General features: G+C 42.6%; 2 protein-coding genes across 10 annotated transcripts; one reads left to right on the forward strand and one right to left on the reverse strand.

Moving 5' to 3' along the window:
* Positions 1-4,729: 4,729 nt before the first annotated feature.
* Positions 4,730-17,257, forward strand: LOC117190664 (palmitoyltransferase ZDHHC15B). Of its 9 annotated transcripts, none has more exons than XM_033395723.1 (8): positions 4,730-5,277; positions 5,350-5,471; positions 5,641-5,747; positions 5,819-6,065; positions 6,212-6,374; positions 6,438-6,567; positions 9,114-9,212; positions 9,318-10,454. In XM_033395723.1, exons 1-8 carry the CDS (start codon positions 5,142-5,144, stop codon positions 9,598-9,600), a joined length of 1,287 nt encoding a protein of 428 aa, XP_033251614.1. In that variant the 5' UTR covers positions 4,730-5,141; the 3' UTR covers positions 9,601-10,454. The 9 variants fall into 9 exon arrangements, with proteins under 9 accessions (XP_033251614.1, XP_033251616.1, XP_033251617.1 ...); XM_033395724.1 differs by having other exon boundaries at positions 4,731-5,277; positions 9,314-9,537; XM_033395725.1 differs by lacking the exons at positions 9,114-9,212; positions 9,318-10,454 and adding an exon at positions 17,104-17,257.
* A 407-nt stretch (positions 17,258-17,664) lies between these two features.
* LOC117190663 (putative methyltransferase C9orf114) lies at positions 17,665-19,396 on the reverse strand. Its single transcript, XM_033395718.1, has 2 exons — positions 18,565-19,396; positions 17,665-18,498 (listed from the first exon to the last, which is right to left on the reverse strand). Exons 1-2 carry the CDS (start codon positions 19,286-19,288, stop codon positions 17,729-17,731), a joined length of 1,494 nt encoding a protein of 497 aa, XP_033251609.1. The 5' UTR covers positions 19,289-19,396; the 3' UTR covers positions 17,665-17,728.
* Between the last annotated feature and the right edge of the window lie 8,030 nt (positions 19,397-27,426).

Genomic DNA, 27,426 nt, shown 5'->3' on the forward strand with positions numbered 1-27,426 from the left:
CACCATAGTTAAGGGATTATCAGCTCCATGCCAAATACATTGCTGGTCGGATTCGTCCATAGCCCTTGCCTGGATTCGAGAATCACCATTGAATTTTAATATATTTGTTTCTAATCGAGTTCAGCGGATTCAGGAGCTCCCCGCTGGAATGACTTGGCATCACGTGCCCACAAAGTGTAATCCTGCCGACATCATATCACGTGGATCCACGCCCGCTGAACTAATGGATAGCAGCCTTTGGATCTCTGGACCACCATTCTTGCGTCTTGAGAGCTCAGAGTGGCCTGCAGGCTTGCAATTGCCGACCGATGTACCAGAACGTCGTCATGCAGCATTGGTTGTTTCAAACGAAAGGGATGTATCGGATCATTCATTCGGATCCATGCAGCGCGTCTTTGCTTACATATATCGATTCTACATTCTCAAGGACAAAGGCATAGCGCGGTCGAAGGGTCAACTTACCGTAATCTACATCAAAAATGGTACGCATTTGCTCATAAGGGCAATACAGCAGCAACAATTTTCGGAAGAGATAAGGGCCCTCGCCAGCAAACAGGCCCTACCGCCAAAAAGCACGATGGCCTCACTTAATACATTTCTGGATAGCTTTGGATTGCTGCGGGTTGGAGGCCGCCTCCAAAATGCCGAATTGGACTACGACGCGAAGCTCCCGATCCTGCTTCCTAAGGGACATCCTGTCACTGTCTCTATTATTATCTTCTTTCACGAAAGGTTTCTCCACGCAGGAGCTCAAGGATTGCTCGGACTGCTTCGGCAAAAATTCTGGCCTATTGGTGGACGCAAATATGTTGCGGGAATCATTCGCAAATGTGTTAGATTCTTTCGTTTGAAGCCAGTGCTGAATGAACATATCATGGGAAACTTGCCTGCGGATCGCGTAAGGACTAATCCGGCATTTCACACAACGGGCGTTGGTTTTTGCGGGCCCTTTTATCACAAGTCGGAAGTCAGAAGCAGGCCTCCTATCAAATGTTACATCGCTGTCTTCGTATGCTTTAGCACCAAAGCAACTCATTTGGAAGTCGTTCGGGATCTATCTACAGAATCCTTTCTGGCAGCATTAAGGCGTTTTATAAGTCTACGTCCCAAACCTCGAATCATCTGGTCAGACAACGCTACAAATTTAGTAGGAGCAAAAAATGAGCTTTTGGAGCTTCGGCAAATGTTCCTCAGCGATCCTCATACGTCGGCTGTGTCACATCTCTGCGTTTCTAGTGGAATCGATTGGAAATTCATCCCCCCTCGCTCACCTCATTTTGGTGGTTTGTGGGAGGCGGCTGTTAAAGCAGCTAAATATCTGTTGACGCCCCTTAATAGAATATAGGATTAAATTACTTTATAAAGGTTAACAATTTGAATATTTGAATTAATATGTAAATATTACTAAAATTGTGAATTAATTTGAAGTTGGCGCGTTACATCATGTACATATAAAGAAGCGCAATCGATAGTATCAATAGTATCGAGCCAAAACGATCTGAATTATGATCACTAGATTTAAGAGACATACGAAATAAAACGAACGAGCAAGGAACTACATCGAGCGGATTAAGGAAGGTCTTAATTGTGTAGACGGATTCCACTGGAAAACTGTTGGAGAAACTTAGCTCGTACAATATCATTTTCATCGCATCGTCGGGACCTACATTTTTACTCTTGATGGAATTCAGACCTTGGCTTGTGAAATCTCAGCTTATTTAATTCCCGTCCGCTTTATGCAATTACAGAAAGTCCCGATGATCTAGATGTGCTCACGCCAAACCACTTTCTCAATGGAGCCCCGAAAGCTGCATTCGACGAGCCAGATGTGACGCATCTCCGTATGCTAGCAATAAGTGCGAGTGAAGGGCACATAGTATAGTGAGTGTGAGTGAGACGGTATATGTTGATGTTGATAAACCCTTAAAGATTACTTCTCATTCTGTGGTATTTTTTTTATATGCTTTTTATAATTTTGTTGTTGTCGGGACATAAGGGTTAAGAATATATAAAAAAAATTCGTCCGTGAACAACCTTCATCATCAACAAGCAAGCATGCACTGACGATAAGGGACAACACGAAGGAACTTCGGCTCCCGACGAGACCACCTTGTATAATTGCATCATGCTCCGGGTCAACCTACTTAGTCGATGGCAGCGGCTGTGTCAAATGAGGCAGGCGTTTTGGAGAAAATGGAGCACGGCGTATCTTTCGATTCTTCAGGAGCTGAGCAAGTGGCGGTCATCGTTTTCAAACATCAAGCTAGGAGCGCTCGTCATGATCAAGGAGGAAACGCTGCCACCATTAAGGTGGCCGCTTGGCCGCATTGAGAGCGTCATCCCAGGAAAAGATGGAACCATCAGAGTAGCCGTCATCCGCACTCAAAGAGGCCTTTTCAAGAGGGCCGTTGGAAAAATATCGGTTCTGCCCCTTCAGGATGGATCTGTTGAAAGCCTTTGCCTTCCATAGGGGGGGTGAATGTTCGGAGCAGAACCCAGCCGATTAGCTGCTTGGCAAATAGCACCTAATTCTTGGCCCTCAGCCGCTTATTTTGTTTGTTACTTATGTCTATGTCACTCATTTGTTTGTTAAAGCTTTGCGCGTGCTTGCCCTGCTAAACGCTCTCTGCCAGCTCGCTCTTCGCTATCTCCGCTTTGCGTCTGCCTACCGACGTCAGCCGAGCGAAGCTGCGCTCAGCGATCGGAGCGGCAATGTAAAGGGCAGGCAAGCCACACTTGCAATTTGGATGTCACGCATTAAAGAACATATCGTAATTTTATTTCTGCGCCGAGTTTTATTTAATTCGAAATAATTATTCGGCCGATTGGGGATAAAAAACATTATCTCCACACCTCGTTTGTGATATTCCGTGGAATATTACTAGATATATAGAACATTTAGCCATGCCCACATCATTTTGGCCGATTAGGGAATCTATTTTCTAATTGACTGGTTTATTTTACACACTTGCTTTTGATGCATTTTGCGTAAATAGAGGTTTTAGCGAAAATTGTGAAACAAAACAAACGAAAGAGGATAGTCAATCAATTTAGAGATTCCGTTGAATAATTCTGGTTAACTAAAACCCTTAGTTCTGCCAACATAATTTTAGGCCGTTGATGAATAAATTTTCTTCAAGATTGGCTAGTTTTTAGTCCTTGCTTTTATTGTATTTGAGCTAAAACAAGGCTTAAACAAAATAGTTCAACAAAAGAGTCGCAGTGTTGCTGGTATTTAAGGACATGATGCGTGTATAGGCCTTTGTATACCCTATTTCGTTAATTTAATATGAATATATGAAGATAAAAAGTAATTAATAAAGACCGTTTCTCAAATTTATATGTTATAGACACATTTATGAATATGATTGGTATCTTGCATGTATATATCTCGATCCTGATACCCATTCTTGGTCTCTGTAATACAATAAACTGCAAAAAATGATATTTAAAACAGAGACTACGTTGTTTTTGCCATCTTTGGAGACTGGGATCACAAACATTTTGTCAAATCTGAAACACCTATTTCCCGCAGGGTATGCGCAGAAACATTTCGCGTGAAATAGCAATGAGACTCATTGTTGTCAACCGGGTTATTCCCGATTCAAAAAATTCGACAAATTCCTCGAGTTTGATCTTCCATCGAATATTACGAGCTATATAGAACATTTTGCCATGCCCACATAATTTTGTCCGATTGGTGAATCTATTTTCTACTTGACTGGCTTAATTTAAATAATTGCTTTTGTTGCATTTTGTTTAAAAAAGTGTTTTAGCAAAAAAAGGTCAAAGAAAATGCAATTTTTCTCATTGAGAGCGAAGTTAACCGGTTCGGAGAGTGACAGCGCTGCCTCAGGGCTCCTCAGACAAATTCTGCTGAGGAGCATCTTGCCGAAATCGATCATCAGTATAAAAAATAAAATATATATAAAACTATTATACAAAAGCTATTAATAAATAAAACAGAACTGTGGCGGTATATTTACAGCATATCGGTAAAAGTCAGTATATTTAATCATTTTATTAATATACATTATTCATGGTAGCATTCATATCCCGGTCCCTCATCCACTTTCAAACAATTCCACTTTGGCGCGCACCCGTAGCGATTATTCAGTCCATAGTATCGATGGTAGTTTTTTTTGCTATCCGTTTGATTAACTTAACCCATTGTCGACCCTGAAATTTATGAAACTTGAAGAATTTTAGCGCAGTTCAGGTAAAAGATATCGTGAAAAAAATTGTTTGGGGTAAAGAAACCTCTTCAAGAAGAATTTACAAAAAGGCCTATTATCTGTGGATCATCTGCTTAAATTAGAGTGAGCTAGTTCGTTTAATCATCGGTATATATTTTAAATGAGACGGTATATTTCTGAGGTATATTTTATCACACTGATTTTCTTGCTCCATGTCTAGATAGTATTTTATACTAATTTCCATTTATTCCTGATCGCCTGGCATTCAAATCTCAATTTTTTCAAAAATGTCGGATAAAAGTGTATAAGCAGATTTTGCACACTGGCGCTTCGAGGGGGCTTATATGAAAGAAACCGGGAATAAATGTTTGAAACAAACACATTTCCCCTTGAGATGTCGCTTTTGGTAATTACATAAACATGTAGTTAATATGTAGCAGATGTGTAGATTCAATGATACAGTTATGATTACAAATAATTCGTCAGTATACTTACGGTATATCTTGAAAATTGTGACGTATTTTTGGTCACACTGTCCACAGAGCAGGCGACGAAGGTTTTTGAGAGAGTTTTAAAATTAAAATTAAACAGAAGGCTATGGCGTTGTGCTAAGGCCAACACTTTCACTTGCCCGCCCATCTGGGAAAGAAAGCATTAGTGTGGTTCTTTAGCAGATTTTCGTAAAGGCCTTCGTCTCATATCTATGAGTTTTTGTGTTTGGCAATTAGCTTCCCAGTGAATCACAAAAAAAGTTAATAACAACACTCAGCGAAGATAAGAAAGAGTGCGTTTCACCCCGCTCCCGCCCCCGCACCAGCCGCCGCCTAACCGCAGACCTTTGCGACCATTGCGTAGAGCAGCCCCACAAGTTGTCCCCACGACCGAAGACAACTGGGCCATCGAGGTAGTGTAGTGGCAGCCAACGTATTTGGTTGCATCAATAGAATGGGCAACGACGATCACCGGCGGAGGAAGACACCTTGCGGATTCTGCATGGCTGTGTTCAAGTGGATTCCGGTTGTATTCATAACCGCCGTCATTGCCTGGTCCTACTATGCCTATGTGGTGGAGCTCTGCATACGTGAGTAGCCTCGATCTAATTGGATTGTCCCTGATTCATTAATTGCATTGGATCGGATTGGTCTTCTTTCAGGCAACTCCGAGAACCTCGTTGGGATGATTTTAATGCTGTTCTTCTACCACATTGCCCTGATACTGTTCATGTGGTCCTACTGGAGAACCATAATGACATCGGTTGGTCGAGTGCCAGATCAAGTGAGTTCTGTATGTGTGATTCACACGCTCCGCTCTTATCGGCGGCAGCCTACCAAAAGCAGTTTTGTTTTGCGATAGTGCATTGGGGAGGGGAGGGCTGGGCTTACCCGTTTTCCCCGTTCAAGTTTATCATAAATTTGACCAGAAATTGATGTCTGATTGTTTCTAGTGGCGGATACCAGACGAGGAACTGACGCGCCTGTTTCGTGCCGACAACCCAGAGACGCAGAAACGCATTTTGAACAGCTTTGCCCGCAGTTTGCCAGTAACCAATCGGTGAGGAAGGAGGTTTCTACTTGGAATCGTATCATCACAAGCGAACTAACGACGAAATCTGTATTTTGTAGCACAATGAACGGCTCTGTCCGGTTTTGTGAAAAGTGTAAGATCATTAAGCCGGACAGAGCGCATCATTGCAGCGTGTGCAATAGCTGCGTGCTCAAGATGGATCATCACTGCCCCTGGGTGAACAATTGCGTCAACTTTTACAATTACAAATTCTTTGTATTGTTTCTGGGGTACGCGCTCATCTATTGCTTGTACGTTGCAGTCACCACTCTGCATGATTTCGTTCAGTTCTGGAAGGTAGGTGCCGTAAGTTTCGACCTCTTAGACTTTTTATTATCCTTGCATGCATCCGTGCCGTGCATACTGCATGAAGAGCCCGTAGTTAATGAATGAATTTTTCCGTTTTACTGTACTGTACTGTCTACATATTACCTGTACTTACTGATAAAAAGTACGAAAATAATGGTTACTCGGAACAGGGCCAATTGAACGGCAGTGTTGTGGGCCGTTTTCACATCTTGTTCCTGTTCTTCATATCCATCATGTTTGCCATTAGTTTGGTGAGTCTGTTTGGCTATCACATCTATTTGGTTCTGGTCAATCGCACCACTTTAGGTGAGTAGAGAACCAGGAGTGATTAAACTAAGACTATAACTGCCCATTAATCCCTCTATACAGAGTCTTTTCGAGCACCAGTCTTTCGCGTCGGCGGCCCCGACAAGAACGGCTTCAATTTGAGCCGCTATGCCAACTTCTGTGAGGTGTTTGGCGACGACTGGCAGTACTGGCCTTTGCCCATCTTCACCAGGTATGTTGGCGTCGCATCGAGTCTCCATTTTTTTCTATTCCCATCTAAGACTAGTCTCCGGGCTGGCACTCGCACATTCTCATTTGCATTTTTATACCCGATACTCAAAATGAGTATTGGGGTATATTAGATTTGTGGTAAAAGTGGATGTGTGTAACGTCCAGAAGGAATCGTTTCCGACCCCATAAAGTATATATATGCTTGATCAGCATCAATAGCCGAGTCGATTGAGCCATGTCTGTCCGTCCGTCCGTCTGTCCGTCTGTCCGTCCCCTTCAGCGCCTAGTGCTCAAAGACTATAAGAGCTAGAGCAACGTTGTTTTGGATCCAGACTTCTGTGATATGTCACTGCTACAAAAATATTTCAAAACTTCGCCCCGCCCACTTCCGCCCTCACAAAGGACGAAAATCTGTGGCATCTACATTTTTAAAGATAGTATAAAACTAAAAACTCAGAATCGTAGAGGATGACTGTATCTTCTAGAGTGCAAAATTATTATAGCCAGAATCAAGAAAACAATTTCATTCTTTCTCGCTCTGTCTCTCTCTAACACACAGGTTTCATGGTCGGTTTTGCCAATTGCAAAATATGAGTTCAAGCATCTCAGAACCTATAAGAGCCAGAGCAACCAAATTTAGTATCCACACTCCTGTGATATCGAACCTTGACCGTTTCGTGTCCAAATTTCGCCACACCCCCTTCCGCCCACGCAAAGGACGAAAATCTGGGGCATCCACAAATCTCAGAGACTATTAAGGCTAGAGTAACCAAATTTGGTATCCGCACTTCTGTTAGATCTCACTATAAAACGTATATCTCAGAATTTCGCCCCACCCCCTCCCGCCCCCACAAAGGCCGAAAATCTGTTGCATCCACAATATTGCAGATTCGCGAAAACTAAAAACGTTGTGAGTTGCTGCGGACGCCGCAACTCTACAGTTATACCCGATACTAAGTCAGTATGGCTCTCCTCCGGCAGACGCTGCTAATATTAAACGACACGACAAAGAGTGCGTGGGAGAGAGACAGAAAATCAGTCTGAGCGTGACGTCGGGCGCTGCGTAGCCAGTGCAAATTGATTTGTTCCTTTTGGCTATAAAAATTATCTGATCTGGTCCAGATTCAGCAATCTGATAGATATGGTCGTTATCTATGATTCTGCGTTATTAGTTTTCTCGAATGTGCAATATTGTGGATGCAACAGATTTTCGTCCTTTGTGGGGCGGAAGGGGTGGGGCGAAATTCTGAGATATACGTTTTATAGTGAGATCTAACAGAAGTGCGGATACCAAATTTGGTTACTCTAGCCTTAATAGTCTCTGAGATTTGTGGATGCCCCAGATTTTCGTCCTTTGCGTGGGCGGAAGGGGGTGTGGCGAAATTTGGACACGAAACGGTCAAGGTTCGATATCACAGGAGTGTGGATACCAAATTTGGTTGCTCTGGCTCTTATAGGTTCTGAGATCCTTGAACTCATATTTTGCAATTGGCAAAACCGACCATGAAACCTGTGTGTTAGAGAGAGACAGAGCGGGAAAGAATGAAATTGTTTTCTTGATTCTGTTTTCTGGCTATAATAATTATACGATCTGGATCAGATTTTGCACTCTAGAAGATACAGTCATCCTCTACGATTCTGAGTTTTTAGTTTTATACTATCTTTAAAAATGTAGATGCCACAGATTTTCGTCCTTTGTGGGGGCGGAAGTGGGCGGGGCGAAGTTTTGAAATATTTTTGTAGCAGTGACATATCACAGAAGTCTGGATCCAAAATATCGTTGCTCTAGCTCTTATAGTCTTTGAGCACTAGGCGCTGAAGGGGACGGACGGACGGACGGACGGACGGACGGACGGACGGACGGACGGACGGACGGACGGACGGACGGACAGACGGACAGACAGACAGGGCTCAATCGACTCGGCTATTGATGCTGATCAAGAATATATATACTTTATGAGGTCGGAAACGATTCCTTCTGGACGTTACACACATTCACTTTTACCACAAATCTAATATACCCCAATACTCATTTTGAGTATCGGGTATAAAAAATTAGATGCGAGTTCTTTGGAATAATAACTCATTTTAAATATCGCGCCTAATGCTATTAACGGCTGCTTGAAATTCTGACTACTGCTTGAGGGATTAGACTTTGCAAGCAGTGCTCTCACACACTAGTTGACTCTGTCTAGCTAATTGTATTCCCCTTCGATCAGTGGAATTTCAATTTCAAGCAGTTGTTTACAAAATGCTGAGCGCTCCACAAAGCTTACTAAAAAAGTCAGCCAAACGCCTCACAAAAATCAGACGAATTCGTTTTAACACATACACACACACACACCACCTGTGCAAAATTATAACTATATAATAAAACAACATCAGCAACAATTACAACAACAGCAACTGTACAAAAGCTAAACTGTAATCAACGCCAAACCAAACAACAACAAAAAAACTCACATTTCTGTTTGCAACTTTCGTTTAACAAATTACCAAAACCTTCTACTTATCCACAATTTATGGAAAACGACTTTTACGAACTAGTCGTGGTGATGGCTTCAGCTATCCAACATCCACCGATCAAAGCGGCGAGGCGCCCCCCGCCCAGCGATACGCTGCCATGGGCGACACAACCACCAACAGGTTAGATGGCAATCCAACAGATAAGTTGATTGACGCTATACCCCTCGTCACCACACCCAATAACCATGTTCAACCACCTCAACAACAACATCCACATCAAGTAAGAAGCCAGAACCAGGCGCAGTCGCAGCGCCAGGCCCGTCCAAAGTCGTTAAATCTGCAACCCGCACTGGAACTGCCCTTGGCAAACGGCCAATCATCAAGCTGCAACACGGCAGCAGTCCCGTCTAGTGAGGTGGTCGTTGTCAATTTTAGCACCCTGCCAGAGGATGCCAATGGCGATGCGGTCATCATCGATATGGTGGGCGATCATAGTGGAGCTGCTGCTGTTGTTGCCGCTCCCAAGGATGCCTGCCGCCAGCCGAATGGTGATGTCCCTCTCAACTAGACCCTGTAACTTTCGCTACGAAACCTTTTTAGATACGTATCTCTATGTATGTTTGTTGTATATCTGTGTAAACTGCCAGAATGGTTGCACTTGTGCCCTGTCATCATTGCAGTGCTTTTCTTAAATGTATGTTATATACCACTAAGTTACCTCTATATACACAAATGTATGTGGCCTTTGTGGCTGCTGGGAAACACATTGGGGGCACCATATCACACAAAAAACTAGAAACAAAAAACATTACAACTATTACAAATAGACAACTAAGTAAATGTTTAAGCAATACGTTTAGTATGCATTTGTGTTTTACATTCATATGAGAGCCATCGCAGTTTTTATGGAAATGTACTGGATCAGAACGTATACTATTCCGAAGGGAATACCGGGCAATATAGTGTAGTGCAGGGATGAACGCGAGACCTGAATGTAGGCAAATTCCTAGAAAGGACCAATCAAGATTCACTTAATCGATGGTGACCCCGTTTAGAGTTAGTTTTATTATTGAAAGAACATTTATTTGAAGCACCCGCCACGCCACCACCACCCATGTAGAAGATATCAGCCAATCTCAAAGACTTAACCTGAGATTTCAGCGAGCCCAACCCAATCGAAACATGCACCACAAAGAGAATTTTATCTACGACTTAGGCATTTCTTATTGCTTTTAATTAATGTAGTTAGTTGGTAACTTATTGCAAGTTGATTTGGGTAGAGTTCTTTTTATACTTTTGATATGATGTTTAGTTTATTTTTGCTATAATTTTACCTAAATATGTTCGCTTTTATTGAATTTCTGTAAGAAGGGGTAAAACGAACTGAAGAAGTATGGAAACTATATTTAAAAGAGCCACAAAGAATTGTTTTTAATTTTCCAAAAATCTATAGTTCTCTCCCATGGCTTTGCTTCTGTTGCACGGCACCGAGTCAATCTATCAATCCATCATGCAATCAAATATTACACCAACGCACACACACACACGCACAAACTACTACTAATCGTGCTCGAATATTTCCACCCACACCCACCCCCACATTTCCATTTTTATTTATTTATTAAAATTAACAAATTATCTGTTAATAATGGTACTTAGTTACTAAACGCGGAAAAAGATAAGTTAAAAGTTAGCTAAATTTAAATGATTATAAATATTGCATGCAATTAGTTTAAGAGATAGTTCAGGGGATAGGGTTTGACAGAGGGAGTTATAATTATGGCATAAAACCCTAAAAGGTTCATGATCAGCATAATTAGACCTACATATTCGTAGACGGATAGGCCTAAAAGTACGGGTAGGTCTGGATGGAACGGCCAAGTCAATCTGACCCAAGAGAGTTTGGGAGTCAACAGTCCCAAGAAGGAGCTTGTGCACGAACTTTACGCCATTGCATATTCTGCGATGGTGCAACGACGGCAGGTCAATAAGATTTAGCCTAGACCGGTAGGGTGGCAAGATTCTACCCGAGTCCCAGTTAAAGTTCCGAAGGGCAAAAATTAACGAGGGGAACGTTGTGAGTTGCTGCGCACACCGCAACTCTACAGTTATACCCGATTCTAAGTCAGTATGGCTCTCCTCCGGCAGACGCCGCTAATATTAAACGACACGACAAAGAGTGCGTGCGAGAGAGACAGAAAATCAGTCTGAGCGTGACGTTGGGCGCTGCGTAGCCACTGCAAATTGATTTGTTCCTTTTGGCTATAAAAATTATCTGATCTGGTCCAGATTCAGCAATCTGATATATATGGTCGTTATCTATGATTCTGCGTTTTTAGTTTTCTCGAATCTGCATTATTGTGGATGCAACAGATTTTCGTCCTTTGTGGGGCGGAAGGGGGTGGGGCGAAATTCTGAGATATACGTTTTATAGTGAGATCTAACAGAAGTGCGGATACCAAATTTGGTTACTCTAGCCTTAATAGTCTCTGAGATTTGTGGATGCCCCAGATTTTCGTCCTTTGCGTGGGCGGAAGGGGGTGTGGCGAAATTTGGACACGAAACGGTCAAGGTCCGATATCACAGGAGTGTGGATACCAAATTTGGTTGCTCTGGCTCTTATAGGTTCTGAGATCCTTGAACTCATATTTTGCAATTGGCAAAACCGACCATGAAACCGGTGTGTTAGAGAGAGACAGAGCGAGAAAGAATGAAATTGTTTTCTTGATTCTGGCTATAATAATTATACGATCTGGTTGAGATCTTACATTCTAAAACATATAGTCATCCTCTACGATTCTGCGTTTTTGGTTTTATCGTATCTTTAAAAATGTGGATGCCACAGATTTTCGTCCTTTGTGGGAGCGGAAGTGGGCGGGGCGAAGTTTTGAAATATTTTTGTAGCAGTGACATATCACAGAAGTCTGGATCCAAAACATCGTTACTCTAGCTCTTATAGTCTTTGAGCACTAGGCGCTGAAGGGGACGGACAGACGGACGGACGGACAGACAGACATGGCTCAATCGACTCGGCTATTGATGCTGATCAAGAATATATATACTTTATGGGGTCGGAAACGATTCCTTCTGGACGTTACACACATCCACTTTTACCACAAATCTAATATACCCCAATACTCATTTTGAGTATCGGGTATAAAAATTGCTTTTGCACGGATTCAATAACAACCTGCTGCTCTTTATACTGCGGGCTCCACACACAAGAACAATACTCCAATATAGGACGTACTAACGAGATGTACAGTTGTTTCGTAACGTACGGGTCGTCAAACTCATTGGACCAACGCTTGATGAACGCTAAAACACCCTTAGCTTTATTTACAGTTGCGGCTATATGGGTGTTAAAACACATCTTATGATCAAAAAGGACTCCGAGGTCATTTGAACTCGAAATTCGCTCAAGGACATGATTTCCTAGAACATATGGGACAAAATGAGGAGCGCGACGGTAAAATGTCATAAGTTTGCATTTGGAAAGGTTCAGAAAAAGAAGATTAGTTGAACACCACAATAGTAGTTCACTTAGATCAAGTTGAAGGCTTGTGTGCAAATACCAATCAGAGTAAGAAAGACAGATTTTGACATCATCAGCATACATTAGTGTAGTAGAGTATGTTATAACTTGAGGAAGGTCATTCACAAATAAAATAAACAGAAGCGGGCCCAGATGACTTCCCTGTGGCACACCTGAAGTAACATTAACAGTATTTGACAACACGTTAGAAAACAAAACGCGTTGAGTACGGTTAGAGAGATAGGACAAAATCCAATCTAGAAGATTCGTTGGGAACCCTTGCTGAAGTCCGTAAAAACTACATCCGTCAGCAAACCAATTTAAAAACCACGGTGGATTAAGTTAGAAAACTCAAGAAGGTTAGTCGATGTTGAACGATGTCTGAAAAAACCGTGTTGCGACGGAGATATCAAGCTACAACAAAGATGTTGCAGTTGCCGGGTGACCAGGAACTCAAGAAGCTTCGGGATGGCGGAAAGCTTTGCGATACCACGATAGTTTTCAATGCTTGATCTTGAACCTTTTTTGTGAAGCGGAATGATGTAGGACTCATTCCAAATTACTGGGAGACAAGACTGTTCCAAGGAGAGGTTGAAGAGAAAGGTCAAGGGTTTGCAAAGGGACTGGGCACAGTGTTTTAAGATGCAACTTGGTACCTTATCTGGACCCGCAGAAAACGATATGTCCATAGACGTTTGACTTGCGCTTAGTGTTAACGAACGAATAGAATTTTTTAGGATCACTACGAAAGTTACTACTACATTGTGAAAGGTAAGATTATAACACTGACTATTGACGGCAAGGAACAGAGAGCGAGCGGAGGAGTATAGAGCTAAGGCCAACGTGGAGCCCGACTTCTGGTACTTTTTATAGAGCCGGGATTTATTATTATACCCGATACTCAAAATGAGTATTGGGGTATATTAGATTTGTGGTAAAAGTGGATGTGTGTAACGTCCAAAAGGAATCGTTTCCGACCCCATAAAGTATATATATTCTTGATCAGCATCAATAGCCGAGTCGATTGAGCCATGTCTGTCTGTCCGTCTGTCCGTCCGTCCGTCTGTCCGTCTGTCCGTCCCCTTCAGCGCCTAGTGCTCAAAGACTATAAGAGCGAGAGCAACGATGTTTTGGATCCAGACTTCTGTGATATGTCACTGCTACAAGAATATTTCAAAACTTTGCCCCGCCCACTCCGCAGAATCGTAGAAGATGACTATATGTTTTAGAATGTCAGATCTCAACCAGATCGTATAATTATTATAGCCAGAATCAAGAAAACAATTTAATTTTTTCTCGCCCTGTCTCTCTCTAACACACACGTAGCATAGCCGGCTTTGCTTAGAGTAGAACATTAGCGCCTAGATCTCAGAGACTATAAAAGCTAGAGCAACCAAATTTGGTATCCACACTCCTAATATATCGGACCGAGACGAGTTTGTTTCAAAATTTCGCCACACCCCCTTCCGCCCCCGCAAAGGATGAAAATCTGGGGATATTCACAAATCTCAGAGACTATTAAGGCTAGAGTAACCAAATTTGGTATCCGCACTCCTGTTAGATCTCACTATAAAACGTATATCTCAAAATTTCGCCCCACCCCCTAACGCCCCCACAAAGGACGAAAATCTGTTGCATCCACAATATTGAGGATACGAGAAAACTAAAAACGCAGAATCATAGATAATGATCATATATATCAGATTGCTGAATCTGGATCAGATCAGATCATTTTTATAGCCAAAAGGAACAAATCAATTTGCACTGGCTACGCAGCACCCGACGTCACGCTCAGATTGATTTTCTGTCTCTCTCACACGCACTCCTTGTCGTGTCGTTTAATATTAGCGGCGTCTGCCGGAGGAGAGCCATACTGACTTAGTATCGGGTATAACTGTAGAGTTGCGGTGTCCGCAGCAACTCACAACGTTCCCCCTCGTTTTTTAAGTATGACAAATACTTGGAGAACCAGGGAGGCTTGGACGATACAAGTACAGTGATATCTGGAACAAACGTATTAAGGGCGGAGTAAATAGAACTATAAAACGAGTTAACAGTTGCATCTATGTTCGGTAATGAATAAAGAAACGACCAATCAACACGCGAGAGATGTAGATCTAAATCGATAAAGTTTGTTTTGCGAAAACACTTTATGTGACAAGGAGCCATGGAACTGTCAGCACCTCCAGATTGTGTACAGTCCAGTGATATCAACAAAGTTGGATGGTAAGGATCTTCAGGGAGGGATATTGGGCTTGCTCTAGATACCGTAGCAAGAGAACCATCGTTAACAAAAACGAGGTCAAGAAGTCTGTCCCTAATTGATAAAGTCATTATGGCAATTGGGAAACAACAGGTTAGCGTCATCACAAGGCAGCCAAGAAAGAAATGGGAGGTTAAAGTCCCCCATGACAATAATTCGATCATTGCACCCTAATGTTGAAACAACAGTATTAATTGCTGAGAGGTGGTGTAAGTAAAGCTCAGCATCAGACCTGGGAGGAATGTAAGAGCAGGTTAAATAGAAAAATGCTGATCCAACACGAACTTTGACTGCAACAAATTCAATTCCATGAATGTTATTGAATGGGAATAACTCAGATGAGAAAACAGATTTAACTGCAATCAGAACCCCACCTGCAAAAGATGGGCGGTCCATTCTATAAATAGTGTAACTATCAATGAAAATTTCATGATCATTGACAGAGCAGTTAAGCCAGGTTTCGGCAAACGCGATGGCATCGAAATTAAAGGACGCGCTATTAGTATGAATTTGACGCAATTTTCCCAGAAAACTGCGAACGTTCTGATAGTGCATTTAAAAATAGTACATCAGTTTTTTGGAGCATGTTCGGTAATTCTTGGATTCGAGTTCGAATCTTTGAGAAGGAACTCATGCACAATTGTATGCTCAGGCCATATTGACGGTTCTAGCGAACTGGATAGTAAAGAATCAGGGAGAAGAATTTTAAAGGATGATATGTTGCGCTTATTTATAAATGTAAATTTAGTCACAACTATATCAACAGGCGAAGTGTTAAGTTTAGAGGAAAGATGTTGTTTAACATCCTCCGTTGTAGCCTCAGGAATAAGACGAGAAACAAATATTGCTTTCCGAGGGACCACTGCTTTAAGTTGAAGTCCCGAGCGAGATCGAGATGGTGGAGCCACTCCTAAAAGAGATCTCGGTCCAAGGGCAGAGGAATTGGAAGCAATGGCTGTAGCAGGAATTGGAGTAGGAATTGGAGCAGGAATTGGAGCAGGAATTGGCAAGACGTCGTCAGCAACCAGCACACCCGCACTAGGAGCACTCACCGCGTCAGAAGTGACGGCCACAGAAACTGCAGGGATGGGATTGATGCTGTTGGGAAGTTGGGTGCTCGAAGGAAGCACATTGCTCGGTGTAAAGAACTCCGGAGCCACCGTTGGCGGATTTACAGACAACGGCGTGGCCTGACTACACGGAAATGCTTCCGATGGATGAAGGTGGGAGGCAGGCGTACCAATCGGATTAGGTTGCAAGAGATTGGTATCATTATGCGGCATTTTCCGTCTAGGCGATTCGCTCCAGAGTTTGAGCCCAAGAAACTGTGATTCAAGGGCAAGAAATTTCTCGTTGAGAGCCACAAATTGTTTCCGGACATCCAGAAACCCAGTTCGAGTCTGTCTCATAAATGTGCGCATTTCGGCCTCAATCTCCCGACAAGCCAGACATGACCAAGACAGGCCCATGCGTTTCGAGATCAGATAATTCAGCCGCCAAAATTTCCACCACCAGCACATTTTATGTGGGCAAAATTGTCGCACAGCCAGCAGCTAAGAAATGAATCACCAATGATAACACCACCGAATTCATATTTCGTTGCACTGCAAACAATTGCCATTATGGACATTCGTAGAATCACTGTGCACGAATAAAAAAAGAACGGAGTGAGATCGCAGGTAAAGTAGGAGAGCGGACAGCAGAGCGAGCCAGACAATCAGCTGCAGCGGCAATAATTCAAAGCAGATGATCTAACGAAGTGCAGAAAACGAGCAGTAAACTCACCAAAGCAGAGACACAAAAGAAAAGTCCACAGAGAGGGAGAGTATAGGCAATCCAGAGAGAGTGAGAGCAACAATGCGAGCCCCGCTTATGCTCACGAGAGAGTGTGGGCGATGCAAACGCTGATGCGCGAGAACAGTGCACACCGAAGAAGCGATAACGAAAAGCAGACTGGGCAAAAAACAATAACAAATTGCCTGCACGAGTCCGATGCGTTACGTTGCAATATTGAATTTATATTAAACACTTGTTTACAAACAAAACACTGGTGGTTAACACAAAGTAGAATCAAATTAAAGAGATGCGATAATATATCAAAACAAAGTCACAACAATGTTGTTTGATATTTAGGCAAAGGGCGGAGAATGCGGGAGCAAGAAAAACACAGCCGGCTTAAGCAAGAGCCCATCACTCTTAAACATTATTTGTATTGTATTGTATGTATATACTGTACCGGAAGCCTGCTCAAATATAATGCCAACATCTCTTAGCTTTGGCGATGGCATTAGCTATCCCATACGACATCTTGAGGACGACTCCGAAACCCTGTTGGGCTACCACAGCGACACACGCATCGAGCTGGACGAGGACTGCCTGCCGGAGTCGCGTTTCCTGCACTCGATTCCATAGCCAATCATGACAAGCGACAATGTGGCCACGTATTATATTTAATGATTTAATTTACCGCTTATGTTTTTGTTATTTGTAAATACGAGCAGTAAGAGTGGCAGATGGACAGAGAGCCAGACACGACAGTATGTCCAGGGATTAGATTGGAAACTTTAAACTGTATTCAATTAGTGTTTAAGTAGAAACTTATTAGAACATAACCATTCGATCAAAGACGATGTCTGTCGGCATACTAGTTATGCAACACAAAACAAAGCACTGCAATATCCTGAACAGTATACACACACGAGTACATGAATATATACATAAATATATATATACATATCTAGAGTACATAATATGGTTAACAACTTAGTGGAAAAACAATAAAATCAAATGCAAATTTAGGCTTTGGATGCATATGCGAGTCGAGTACATATTCATATGTGTGGAGTAAAAGCAATACGGTTCAATATATTTACAAATATAAAATTCCAAATATTTAACTCAATCGAAACGACTTAAATCATCATCGCTGTCGCTGGCGTTTGTTTTCCTGGTGGATGCGGGTCCTGCGGTTGTTGTGGGTACCACTTCAAAGTCGTCCTCCACGGAGGTTTTTGTCGCCGAAGGATCGCCAAACGGATTTGCCGACAGCCTTGCTGGTGTGGGAGGAGCTGGAACAATTTTCTTTGGAGATGGAGACGCTTCCTTTGGAGCCGGTTCATCTGCCACCGTTTCATCAGGCGCTTCTAGGAGCTTCCGCTTCTTTTGCTTTTTGCTAATCAATGCATCCCGTCTCATTGGAATGCCGGTGTCTTCACTGCGCGGCAGCAAATCACTTATATCAGTCTCCACGTCAGCCAGTTCCGGTTGCAGCTTCTCCTGCAGTGACGCCAACGCAATCAGCAGTGCCTCTTCGGTGCGAATGGTGCGTGAGCCTTGGCGCGGCAGGACATTCACGTAATGGTCGAACAGCATTTCGGGATCGTCCACAGTCAATTTGTCATCGTTGGCCAGCGCTTCTTCGAGACCTTGCAGGCCCCCAAACACGATGAGCAGGTGTTTGTACTGAATTGAACGGTTGGGTACCTTATGGACGTTGGTGCCGCGATCAGAGGTGCCAAGAGTTACATCGTAGCTGCTCTCGTATGGCGATTTCGTGAATATGTCCGACAGCGAATGGGCGATGCGTACCTGGTAGCCCCAGTAGACGCCCGTCTCCCGACGCGGCTCATCCGCACTAACCAGGGTTCCGCGCTGCTTTCTGCTTGTGTCTGTAGGGGTAGGGAAAATACAAATTTAGTATCTTTTACCTGTTGATAGTTAAAACTGAAACATACCACTAGCTGGATCCATTTTGACCGTCACTCGTACCCCTGGCTCAATGGCCTTGTCCACGAGGACATCGTTCAGGAGTCCCACATTGGCGTAACTTTGTCCGTCCTTGGCCTTCTTGTTGCTAATAACGCCCTCGCGATAGCGAAACTTGCTTTGCTGCCTGAGGTGATGGGGAGTGTCCAGGGGATTGAGCAGACCAGAGTACTTCAAGTCCTTGTGCAGCGGAAAGAAGTACTTTCGCAAATACTGCGGGCACTCCAGATACTGCAAGATTCGGGCCAATTGGAGCGAGCTGCTGCGCACTGTGCCCGTCGCATTTCCCTCCGCGTCCTGCTCGTAGCTGCGCTTGGTCTCACGGGCCGTCGCCACGCCCACATCATCGAAGACTATCACCTCGTTGACACGGAATATGCAGGCGGCCCGAGCAATCTGGCCCGCAACATAGGCCCTCAGCTCCGCGGACTGGGCGTACTCCAGAATAGATCCCGGCACTGCTATGCTCAGAGTGGATGTATTGGGCTTGTTCATCCTTGCTTGCGCTGCACTTGCGGCAGCATCTGCCTTGGCTTCCGACTCTTTGGTCTGGGTTATCTGTTTGAGGAGCTTCTCCTGCTTACGCTCTCTTTTCAGTGCCTTTCGCTCTTTGTTTACTTTCTTCCACGACTTGTGCGGCTCCGTGGGCCTGCCATTTCTCACGGCTGCTGGGGCGGCTGGCATGGCTTTCATTTAGGTCTGGCTAAAATTAGTTAAACAACAAACTCTGCACGTGCGAAACCATCGAAGGAACTGTCGATAGCATCGATTTTTTCTGAGCTAGATTTTTCACAATTTATCGTACATTCAGAAACGATAGATGTCATCTAAGACATCGGGTTTTCCCCTGCAATTGAGAGGACGCAGTTCTTGTAGAATATTTTCCAACGAAATGAGCCGCGAAGCTCTGGAGCCTCCTGTGCTAGGCATGAGCAACTTACAGTAACTAACATACATACATAGATGTGCCAGTTCATACAACGAAAGCGTCACACACTGGCTAGCGCGTTCCGTACACCAGAGTGACGTCATCATGAGAGAGAAAGCGCAGAGAGAACATCTTTGCATGTGTTAGTACACACGCAATATATTTCGACAAAAATATGTGATTGTATGCTTTTTCAGATTTTTTTGAACTCTCTCAGGTCTGGTTCTGTTTTGCCACCAGCATGTTTTAGTGTATGAGTGCACATGCATTCTCACGTACTTTGCGTGTGTGTGTTTAGGATTGCTGGCCGCAAGAACTGAAATTTGAGTTTGGTTCTTGTTTTGGGACTTTTGATGAGCTGACCCACCGCCACAAAATAAATGAAGAATGGGCAGGGGGTGGGGGTATGGTACACTAGGGCGCGGGAAATAAAATAAAAGCTGTTATTTGTTTGATTTATACCACAAAATATAAAATATTACAATAATATAATTACACATTTATTTCCTTATTTTAAACAGCTTGATTATAAATTATAAAAATTATGTAAACGCCGTCGGTTCTCGACTTTATAAGTAGAGGATATACCTTAAGAATGTTCATATATGTAACTACATATGTATACGTAAATACATACAGTGCCGCTCAACTGAATAGGTTCAACAATTTTCAAATGTTAAACCGCTATATCTTTTTAACCAACTTACCGATTTATATGAAATAATTTTTTTTGCATAGATTGATTCATTATTAATATAGCAAGAAAGTTTCCAGAACACGTTTTTAAAGGCTATTTAATAATTTTTTCAAAAACATTACAAACGAGGGGGAACGTTGTGAGTTGCTGCGGACACCGCAACTCTACAGTTATACCCGATACTAAGTCAGTATGGCTCTCCTCCGGCAGACGCCGCTAATATTCAACGACACGACAAAGAGTGCGTGCGAGAGAGACAGAAAATCAGTCTGAGCGTGACGTCGCGCGCTGCGTAGCCAGTGCAAATTGATTTATTCCTTTTGGCTATAAAAATTATATGATCTGATCCAGATTCAGCAATCGGATAGATATGGTCGTTATCTATGATTCTGCGTTTTTAGTTTTCTCGAATCTGCAATATTGTGGATGCAACAGATTTTCGTCCTTTGTGTGAGCGGAAGGGGGTGGGGCGAAATTTTGAGATATACGTTTTATAGTGAGATCTAACAGGAGTGCGGATACCAAATTTGGTTACTCTAGCGTTAATAGTCTCGGAGATTTGTGGATGCCCCAGATTTTCGTCCTTTGCGGGGGCGAAAGGGGGTGTGGCGAAATTTTGACACAAAACGGTCAAGGTCCGATATCACAGGAGTGTGGATACCAAATTTGGTTGCTCTAGCTCTTATGGGTTCTGAGATCCTTGAACTCATATTTTGCAATTGGCAAAACCGACCATGAAACCTGTGTGTTAGAGAGAGACAGAGCGAGAAAGAATGAAATTGTTTTCTTGATTCTGGCTATAATAATTCTACGATCTGGTTCAGATTTTGCACTCTAGAACATATAGTCATCCTCTACGATTCTGCGTTTTTGGTTTTCTCGTATCTTTAAAATTGTGGATGCCACAGATTTTCGTCCTTTGTGGGGGCGGAAGGGGGTGGGGCGAAATATTGAGATATACGTTTTATAGTGAGATCTAACAGAAGTGCGGATACCAAATTTGGTTACTCTAGCGTTAATAGTCTCTGAGATTTGTGGATGCCCCAGATTTTCGTCCTTTGCGTGGGCGAAAGGGGGTAGCAGTATATACAAGAATATTTCAAAACTGCATAAACCCATCTTCATCCAATGGACTTTTTCCCGCTAGGCAATTTATTAAGCGACCACGTGCCGTTCTTCACGAGAGATTCGTACTCGTCCTTCATTGATGCTTTCCATATCTCGCCTTCAGTAGACCGTTCAGCTTGTGCGTAGTTTTGTGGAACTTGTACGTCTGCTGCCAGTATCGCATTGAGCATATGATACTGCTTCCTTTGTCGTTCTGGTTTGCCCGTCCGTACTATGGTTGGGCGTCCTGGTCCTCTTATTGGTTCTGGAAATACAAGAATGTCATTACTAGACCTAATCTCCTCCTGATTTTCTGGCTCATTTTCTGGATCTTTAAATTGCTCGCTATCCATTTCGGGTTCAGAGTCCTGGTTTTGTTGAACCTCAATTGATGCCATGTCATTGGAACATGATGCATCTAGTTTGCCCCCTTCAGGTTCTACAAAAATTACATCCCTACTCTCTACGAGTTTCCTGGTTTCTTTACTGACCAAACGGTATGCTTTGGCTGTATCCGAGTAGCCCACCATTATATACTCTAAGCCTTTCTGTGCGAACTTTGATTTCTTTGTTTTATCTAGAGCTATCGCTACTGAGCCAAAAACTCTTAAATGCGATACCACTGGCTTTCTACCTGTCCATATTTCAAAAGGTGTCACCCCGCTCAAGCAGCTGCTTGCCACTCTATTTCGCAAATACGTGGCAGTTCGAATCGCTTCTGCCCAATAGCATTCACTTAACCCAGCATGCAGCAGCATACTTCTTGCCATTTCTACCAATGTTCTGTTGGCCCTTTCTGCAACTCCGTTTTGTTGAGGTGTATATGGCACTGTTAAGTTTCGCTTTATTCCATTTTGGTTTAGGTAATTATCAAAAACGTTTGATATGTATTCTCGACCAATGTCACATCGTAAAACCTTGACTTTTCTCCCAGTTTGGCACTCATCTTGACTTTTAAATTCTTTAAAAGCCTCGAAAACCTGATCTTTGGTTTTTAGGAAACTTACTGATACATATCTTGAACAATCATCAATAAATGTGGCGAAATATCTATTGCCTCCCATTGACTGCTTTTGCATTGGACCGCATACATCAGTATGTATTAAGTCTAGAACGACCTTTGACCTGTTTGTGCTCGATTGAAATGGTTGCACGCAAATTTTACTTTTTGCGCATGTTGCACACACTTGTTTTGGCTTGTATATGCCCTTGAGACCTATTACCATCTCCTTGTTAACCATTTCCTTTAATGCGTCAAAATGTACAAGGCCGAACCTATTGTGCCATTTGAATGCATCTGCCTCAACATTTACAATGTTCATACACTTTTCCTGATTGTCCTGAACCATAAACAATCCATTTTCCAGATGTGCCTTTATAACTATTTTTCCGTTTTCAAAAATCATCGCTTGATTTTTCTCAAACACAACTTTTTTTTCCATGTTTTAATAGTTTTGTGACCGATATAAAATTGTACTGCAAATCTGGTACCAAGATAACCTTTTCCAGCGTAACGGATCTATCACCGAACTTTACTTGAACAGTTCCATGCCCTTCAGCAATAAGTGATTTACCGCCGGCTAAAAATACTTTTTGATTATCTTCCGTGAACGACACAAAGCGTTCCTTGTCACAACATAGATGCGCCGTTGCGCCACTGTCTATGCACCATGCATTTAACATCTGGTCATTTGGCTTAGCTAAACTTAGGATTGGTACATATTTTTCTGGTTCAACTTTGGCATATTCGGTTACGCAAAGCATTGTACCCAATCTTTCCCCGCTTTTACTGTTTGTGCCCTTGTTGTTTGCTCCTTCCTGCTTGCTTTTAGCACGGCATTCCGATTTAAAATGCCCTTCCTTTCCGCACTTAAAACACTTTTTGCCCTTCTTAAAGTTTTTCTTAAAATTGTTGTTGTCATAACTGACGTGTAGTTCCGCGCTACTTGTAATTTCCTTGCTAATGCTATCTTCCTGCATATTCGCTTCTTCAGAAATTTTTATTTTTAGCATGCTCAAGCTCGGCAAATCATCTCGCGTCTCAATCGCAACAACAAAACTTTCATACGACTTAGGCAAACCATTTAGCAACACAACTGATAAGATCTTTTCATCAACCTTTATGTTGACCTCTGCTAAAGCCTCGTGTACCACCTGGAATTTCCGCAAATATTCCTGTGCACTTATACCATCCGACATTTTTAACGTCAACAATTGTTTAATTAAAAGCACTACCCTTGCTGGTCCGCTTGGCCTGTGGATTTTGTTTAGCTTTTGCCATGCCTTTGACGACGATACACAATTTTTAATATTGTTTAGTTTGGTCGATTTAACACAAAGTAAAATTGACGCCAACGCCTTTTGATCCTTTAGTTCAAAAGCTGCACGTTGCTCATTTGTTGCACTTTCACTAAGCTCAATTTTACCACTGACGATTGGCCACAAATCATTTTGTATGAGAACACTTCTCATCAAAACTTCCCATGTGCTATAATTGTTTTCGTCCAGTTTCTTAATATTGAAATTCATATTTCCACTCATTTTTTATACTTATTGTCCCACAGTGCAAAATTTGTAACTGTCGATCGTCTCATGCACAAAGCAACTACGACGACAATACTGTTGTCCGTGTCTTTCTTTTGTTTTTTCGTTTTCTCTTAAGTATCCCTCCGAGTTGCTATTTACACACACACACTCGGGATTTTCTAAGTCTTGGTATACACACTTTTGGGTATACACACTCGCGGTTTTGTGCGGCTTGGCATACGCACTTTTTGGTATACACACTTGAGTCTCTGTTCGCTTTTGTGTTTCTTGATCCGTTGGGACTGCTTTATTTTGGACTTTAAACCACGGCAACGGTCCGATTCGCTGCAAAATTCTAATCAAAAAAACATAATGCGAATCTCCGTTGAATTTGTTCAACTTGTTCTTTTGCCTTTCTATGTACACACATACAGTTCTTTCCATACATTCGTCGAAGACGGACGTGTCGCGCATTGAAGTTTCTAAATAATCGCAAAGAGCATTCTGTGTGCTTATCTCGCACGAGAATCTATTTTTAGACACTGCGTAGCGGTGTCGGTAACACGAGAACAACAAAGAACAGTAAGCGAAGTAAGCTGTCGTACAGCGGGCAAGCTTTTGCCCTCGCCCTGCGCGCAGCCGCAAACGAAGGGCAACAAAAGCTCAACTTTTCTTAGTAGCAAGAATTCTTGATGCTAGGCAATCACAAATTTGTAACAAGCAAATTTCGTGAAGTGCCAAAAAATGGACGTAGACTCACCTGATCATTCCCAGCTTAGTGATAAGCTTTCAGCGACTGATAAGATGAGGAAAATAGCTGGTGCACCTGCAGAATTCCGTGCCAGCTTGGCTAAAGACCTATATAAGGCAATTGGAACGCCTAACTACAATAGTAGCTTGATCGCAACGACTACAAGCACTATTACCACGAGCACACTATCTTTTTCAACAGGGAAATGTCCAGCGAATTACTCAATGGCAAATACCGTAACTGGCAGCATATGTTCAGTACCGAGCACTTCGAGAGCTGAGGCGTCTACTTCAAGCTTAGCCAAAAAAGTATCCCAAGGAAAAGATTGTAGCTTTCAGATGCCGATGGTCTCTATTAGTAAAAAGCAAAAAAGAGCTGATAAAGTCTCAAAAACAATTAAAAAAACTACACACCCAGCTATTCCAAAAAATCACCCATTCAAGGGCCGCCAAAATTTTACACCTGTTACTACCCCTTCAGTAGCACTTCTAAATAATCGCTATGCAGCGCTATCTGAAGAAGCTGAATCTGTCATGGAACTGGACGAAGAAGAGCAACATGGGCTAGTAGCAAACGAAGCTAGCAATGAGCAGCAGCCAAGCATAGTGCCAAGCTATTTGCGTGCCGCAAGTGAATAAAATGGACAAACTCGAAGACGCCCTCAATTCTGTAATTCCAGCTGATGAGTATGACATTCGCACATCCAGATTTGGAGTTTCGCGTATATATGCAAAAAATTCCCAAGCTTTTCGAACAGTTCTTGATATGCTGACGAAGCAAAACTGTGAATTCTGGCACCATCAGTTGAGAGAGGATACGCCGTACAGATTGATTATTCGAGATATCCATCCAAATGTACCAAAACACTTAATTGAGCACACTTTCACCGACAAGGGTTTCACAGTCATGAACATCTACTGCCCCAGGAAGCCAAACTGGCGTAATATTGAAATAAATGAAGAGGATGATCATGAAATAAATAACTTAAAAACAAGACAGAGTATGTTCTACGTGAACCTAAAGAAAACACCAAATATTGCAGAGGCACTTAAGATTACTCAAATTGGAAGGCACAGAGTAACAGTAATTAAGGCAAAGCACAGTAAAGAATTGGTGCAGTGCTTTAGATGCCAAGATTTTGGACATACGCGAAACTACTGCCTTAAAAAGCCAGTCTGTGGAAAATGCTCTGGCGACCACTATACTGGATCAAAATCGTGCGAACTAAGTCTTAGTAACAAATCCATTTGTGCAAACTGCGGCGAAGATCACCTATCTAGCTATAAAAGTTGTTCAGTCCGAATTGAACTCAGCAAGAAGCTCAAGCCGACAGCCAGACTACCAGAAGATGGAATGCCTGCCAGTAGCAAAAATAAAAATCACCCAGTCGGATCGCAAGTCATCTCAAATGCCAATGTGAGGAGTGGGTTCTCCTATGCAGACATAACAAGACCGCGTGCAGAGAAAAATATTAACGTGAACACATTACATGACAGCTCCCGGTTGTTTAATGGTGCTGAAGATCAACATTTTAGTAGCAAATTCAAAATATTAGAAAAAGCTATAAACGACCTTAATAGTAGAATGGATCAAATGTTCAAACTAATACAGGATACGATGGAGGCAAACAAAGCCTTCCGCGACCTGGTACAGAAGCTTATTTCAAAATGAACAAGCTTCAATTAAAAATCGGATTATGGAATGCACGAGGGCTAGTCAAGAACATTGAAGAACTTAGACTTTTCCTTAATGCTAATAAAATCGATGTAATGTTGATAACAGAGACACATATGCGCCCTGGTCGGAGAGCATTCGTACCAGGATACGATCAATATTACGCTGATCATCCCAGCGGAACATCGAAAAGTGGCTCTGCTCTGTTCAAACGATCGTCCATTGCCCATACTCAGAACGAACCTATGTCCAGGATAAACATACAAGTTGCCAGCGTGAGTGTGCCGACTAATGTTGGATGCATCAAGATCTCCTCAATATACCTGCCACCCAACCAACCTTGGAGTACAACTGATTTTGAGCAACTTTTTCTTAGCCTGGGGAACAGATTCATCGCAGGCGGTGACTTTAACGCAAAGCACCCATGGTGGGGTAACGTCAAATCATGCTGTCGAGGGAAGCGATTGCAAGAGGCCATCGTCAGTAGCACATGCGAAATCCTTGCCACTGGCGAGGCAACTTTCTTCTCATACAACACTCGCCTTACACCTTCTGCTCTCGACTTTTTCATTGTCAACGGGATTGCGCAAAACAAGCTGTCAGTCGAAACTAAATATGAACTCTCCTCGGATCACCTGCCAATTGTAGCATCAGTGCATCATTCTCCTCAAATCAAAACTATGAAGCAACAAATTCTCCCTCGAGGCTCTTGCGTTGAAGTATTTCAAGCCGAACTAGATAGTAGAATCAACCTCAACACGGAAATAAAAAGTCCCGATGATATAGAAGATGCAATCTCGATATTTATGAGAAACGTAATATTGGCTGCATCTTCTGCTGCGCCTGTAAACCAATGTTCACCAAGCCAACGACGACAAGATACTCTTCCCCCAAGTGCCGTAGCTCTCCTGCGCCTGAAAAGAAGAGTAAGAAGAGAGTATGCGAGAACGGGTGATACTCGAGTTCATCAAATCTACTTGAGACTATCAAACCGTTTGCAAAAGGTACTTGCAAAAGTCAAGCAGACGAGCATTGATAACATTTTAGAAAAAGCTGGCCCCCCATCTTTCAACTATACTCTCTGGAAGCTTACAAGCCGATTTAAAAGAGTAGTCATGCCTAAATCGCCAATTAAAAATCCAGCAGGC

This window comes from Drosophila miranda (assembly GCF_003369915.1).
Source record: "Drosophila miranda strain MSH22 chromosome Y unlocalized genomic scaffold, D.miranda_PacBio2.1 Contig_Y1_pilon, whole genome shotgun sequence".
Classification (NCBI taxonomy): Eukaryota; Metazoa; Arthropoda; class Insecta; order Diptera; family Drosophilidae; genus Drosophila; species Drosophila miranda.

Bases quoted from the DNA above. Each gene is read 5' to 3' on its own strand.
- LOC117190664 (XM_033395719.1), top strand. From the start codon at position 5,142: ATGGGCAACGACGATCACCGGCGGAGGAAGACACCTTGCGGATTCTGC. The intron at 5,278-5,349 runs GTGAGTAGCCTC...GTCTTCTTTCAG, and splicing joins TGTGGTGGAGCTCTGCATAC to GCAACTCCGAGAACCTCGTT. The intron at 6,066-6,211 runs GTAAGTTTCGAC...ACTGATAAAAAG, and splicing joins AGTTCTGGAAGGTAGGTGCC to TACGAAAATAATGGTTACTC.
- LOC117190663 (XM_033395718.1), bottom strand. From the start codon at position 19,288: ATGAAAGCCATGCCAGCCGCCCCAGCAGCCGTGAGAAATGGCAGGCCC. The intron at 18,499-18,564 runs GTATGTTTCAGT...CTACCCCTACAG, and splicing joins CAAAATGGATCCAGCTAGTG to ACACAAGCAGAAAGCAGCGC.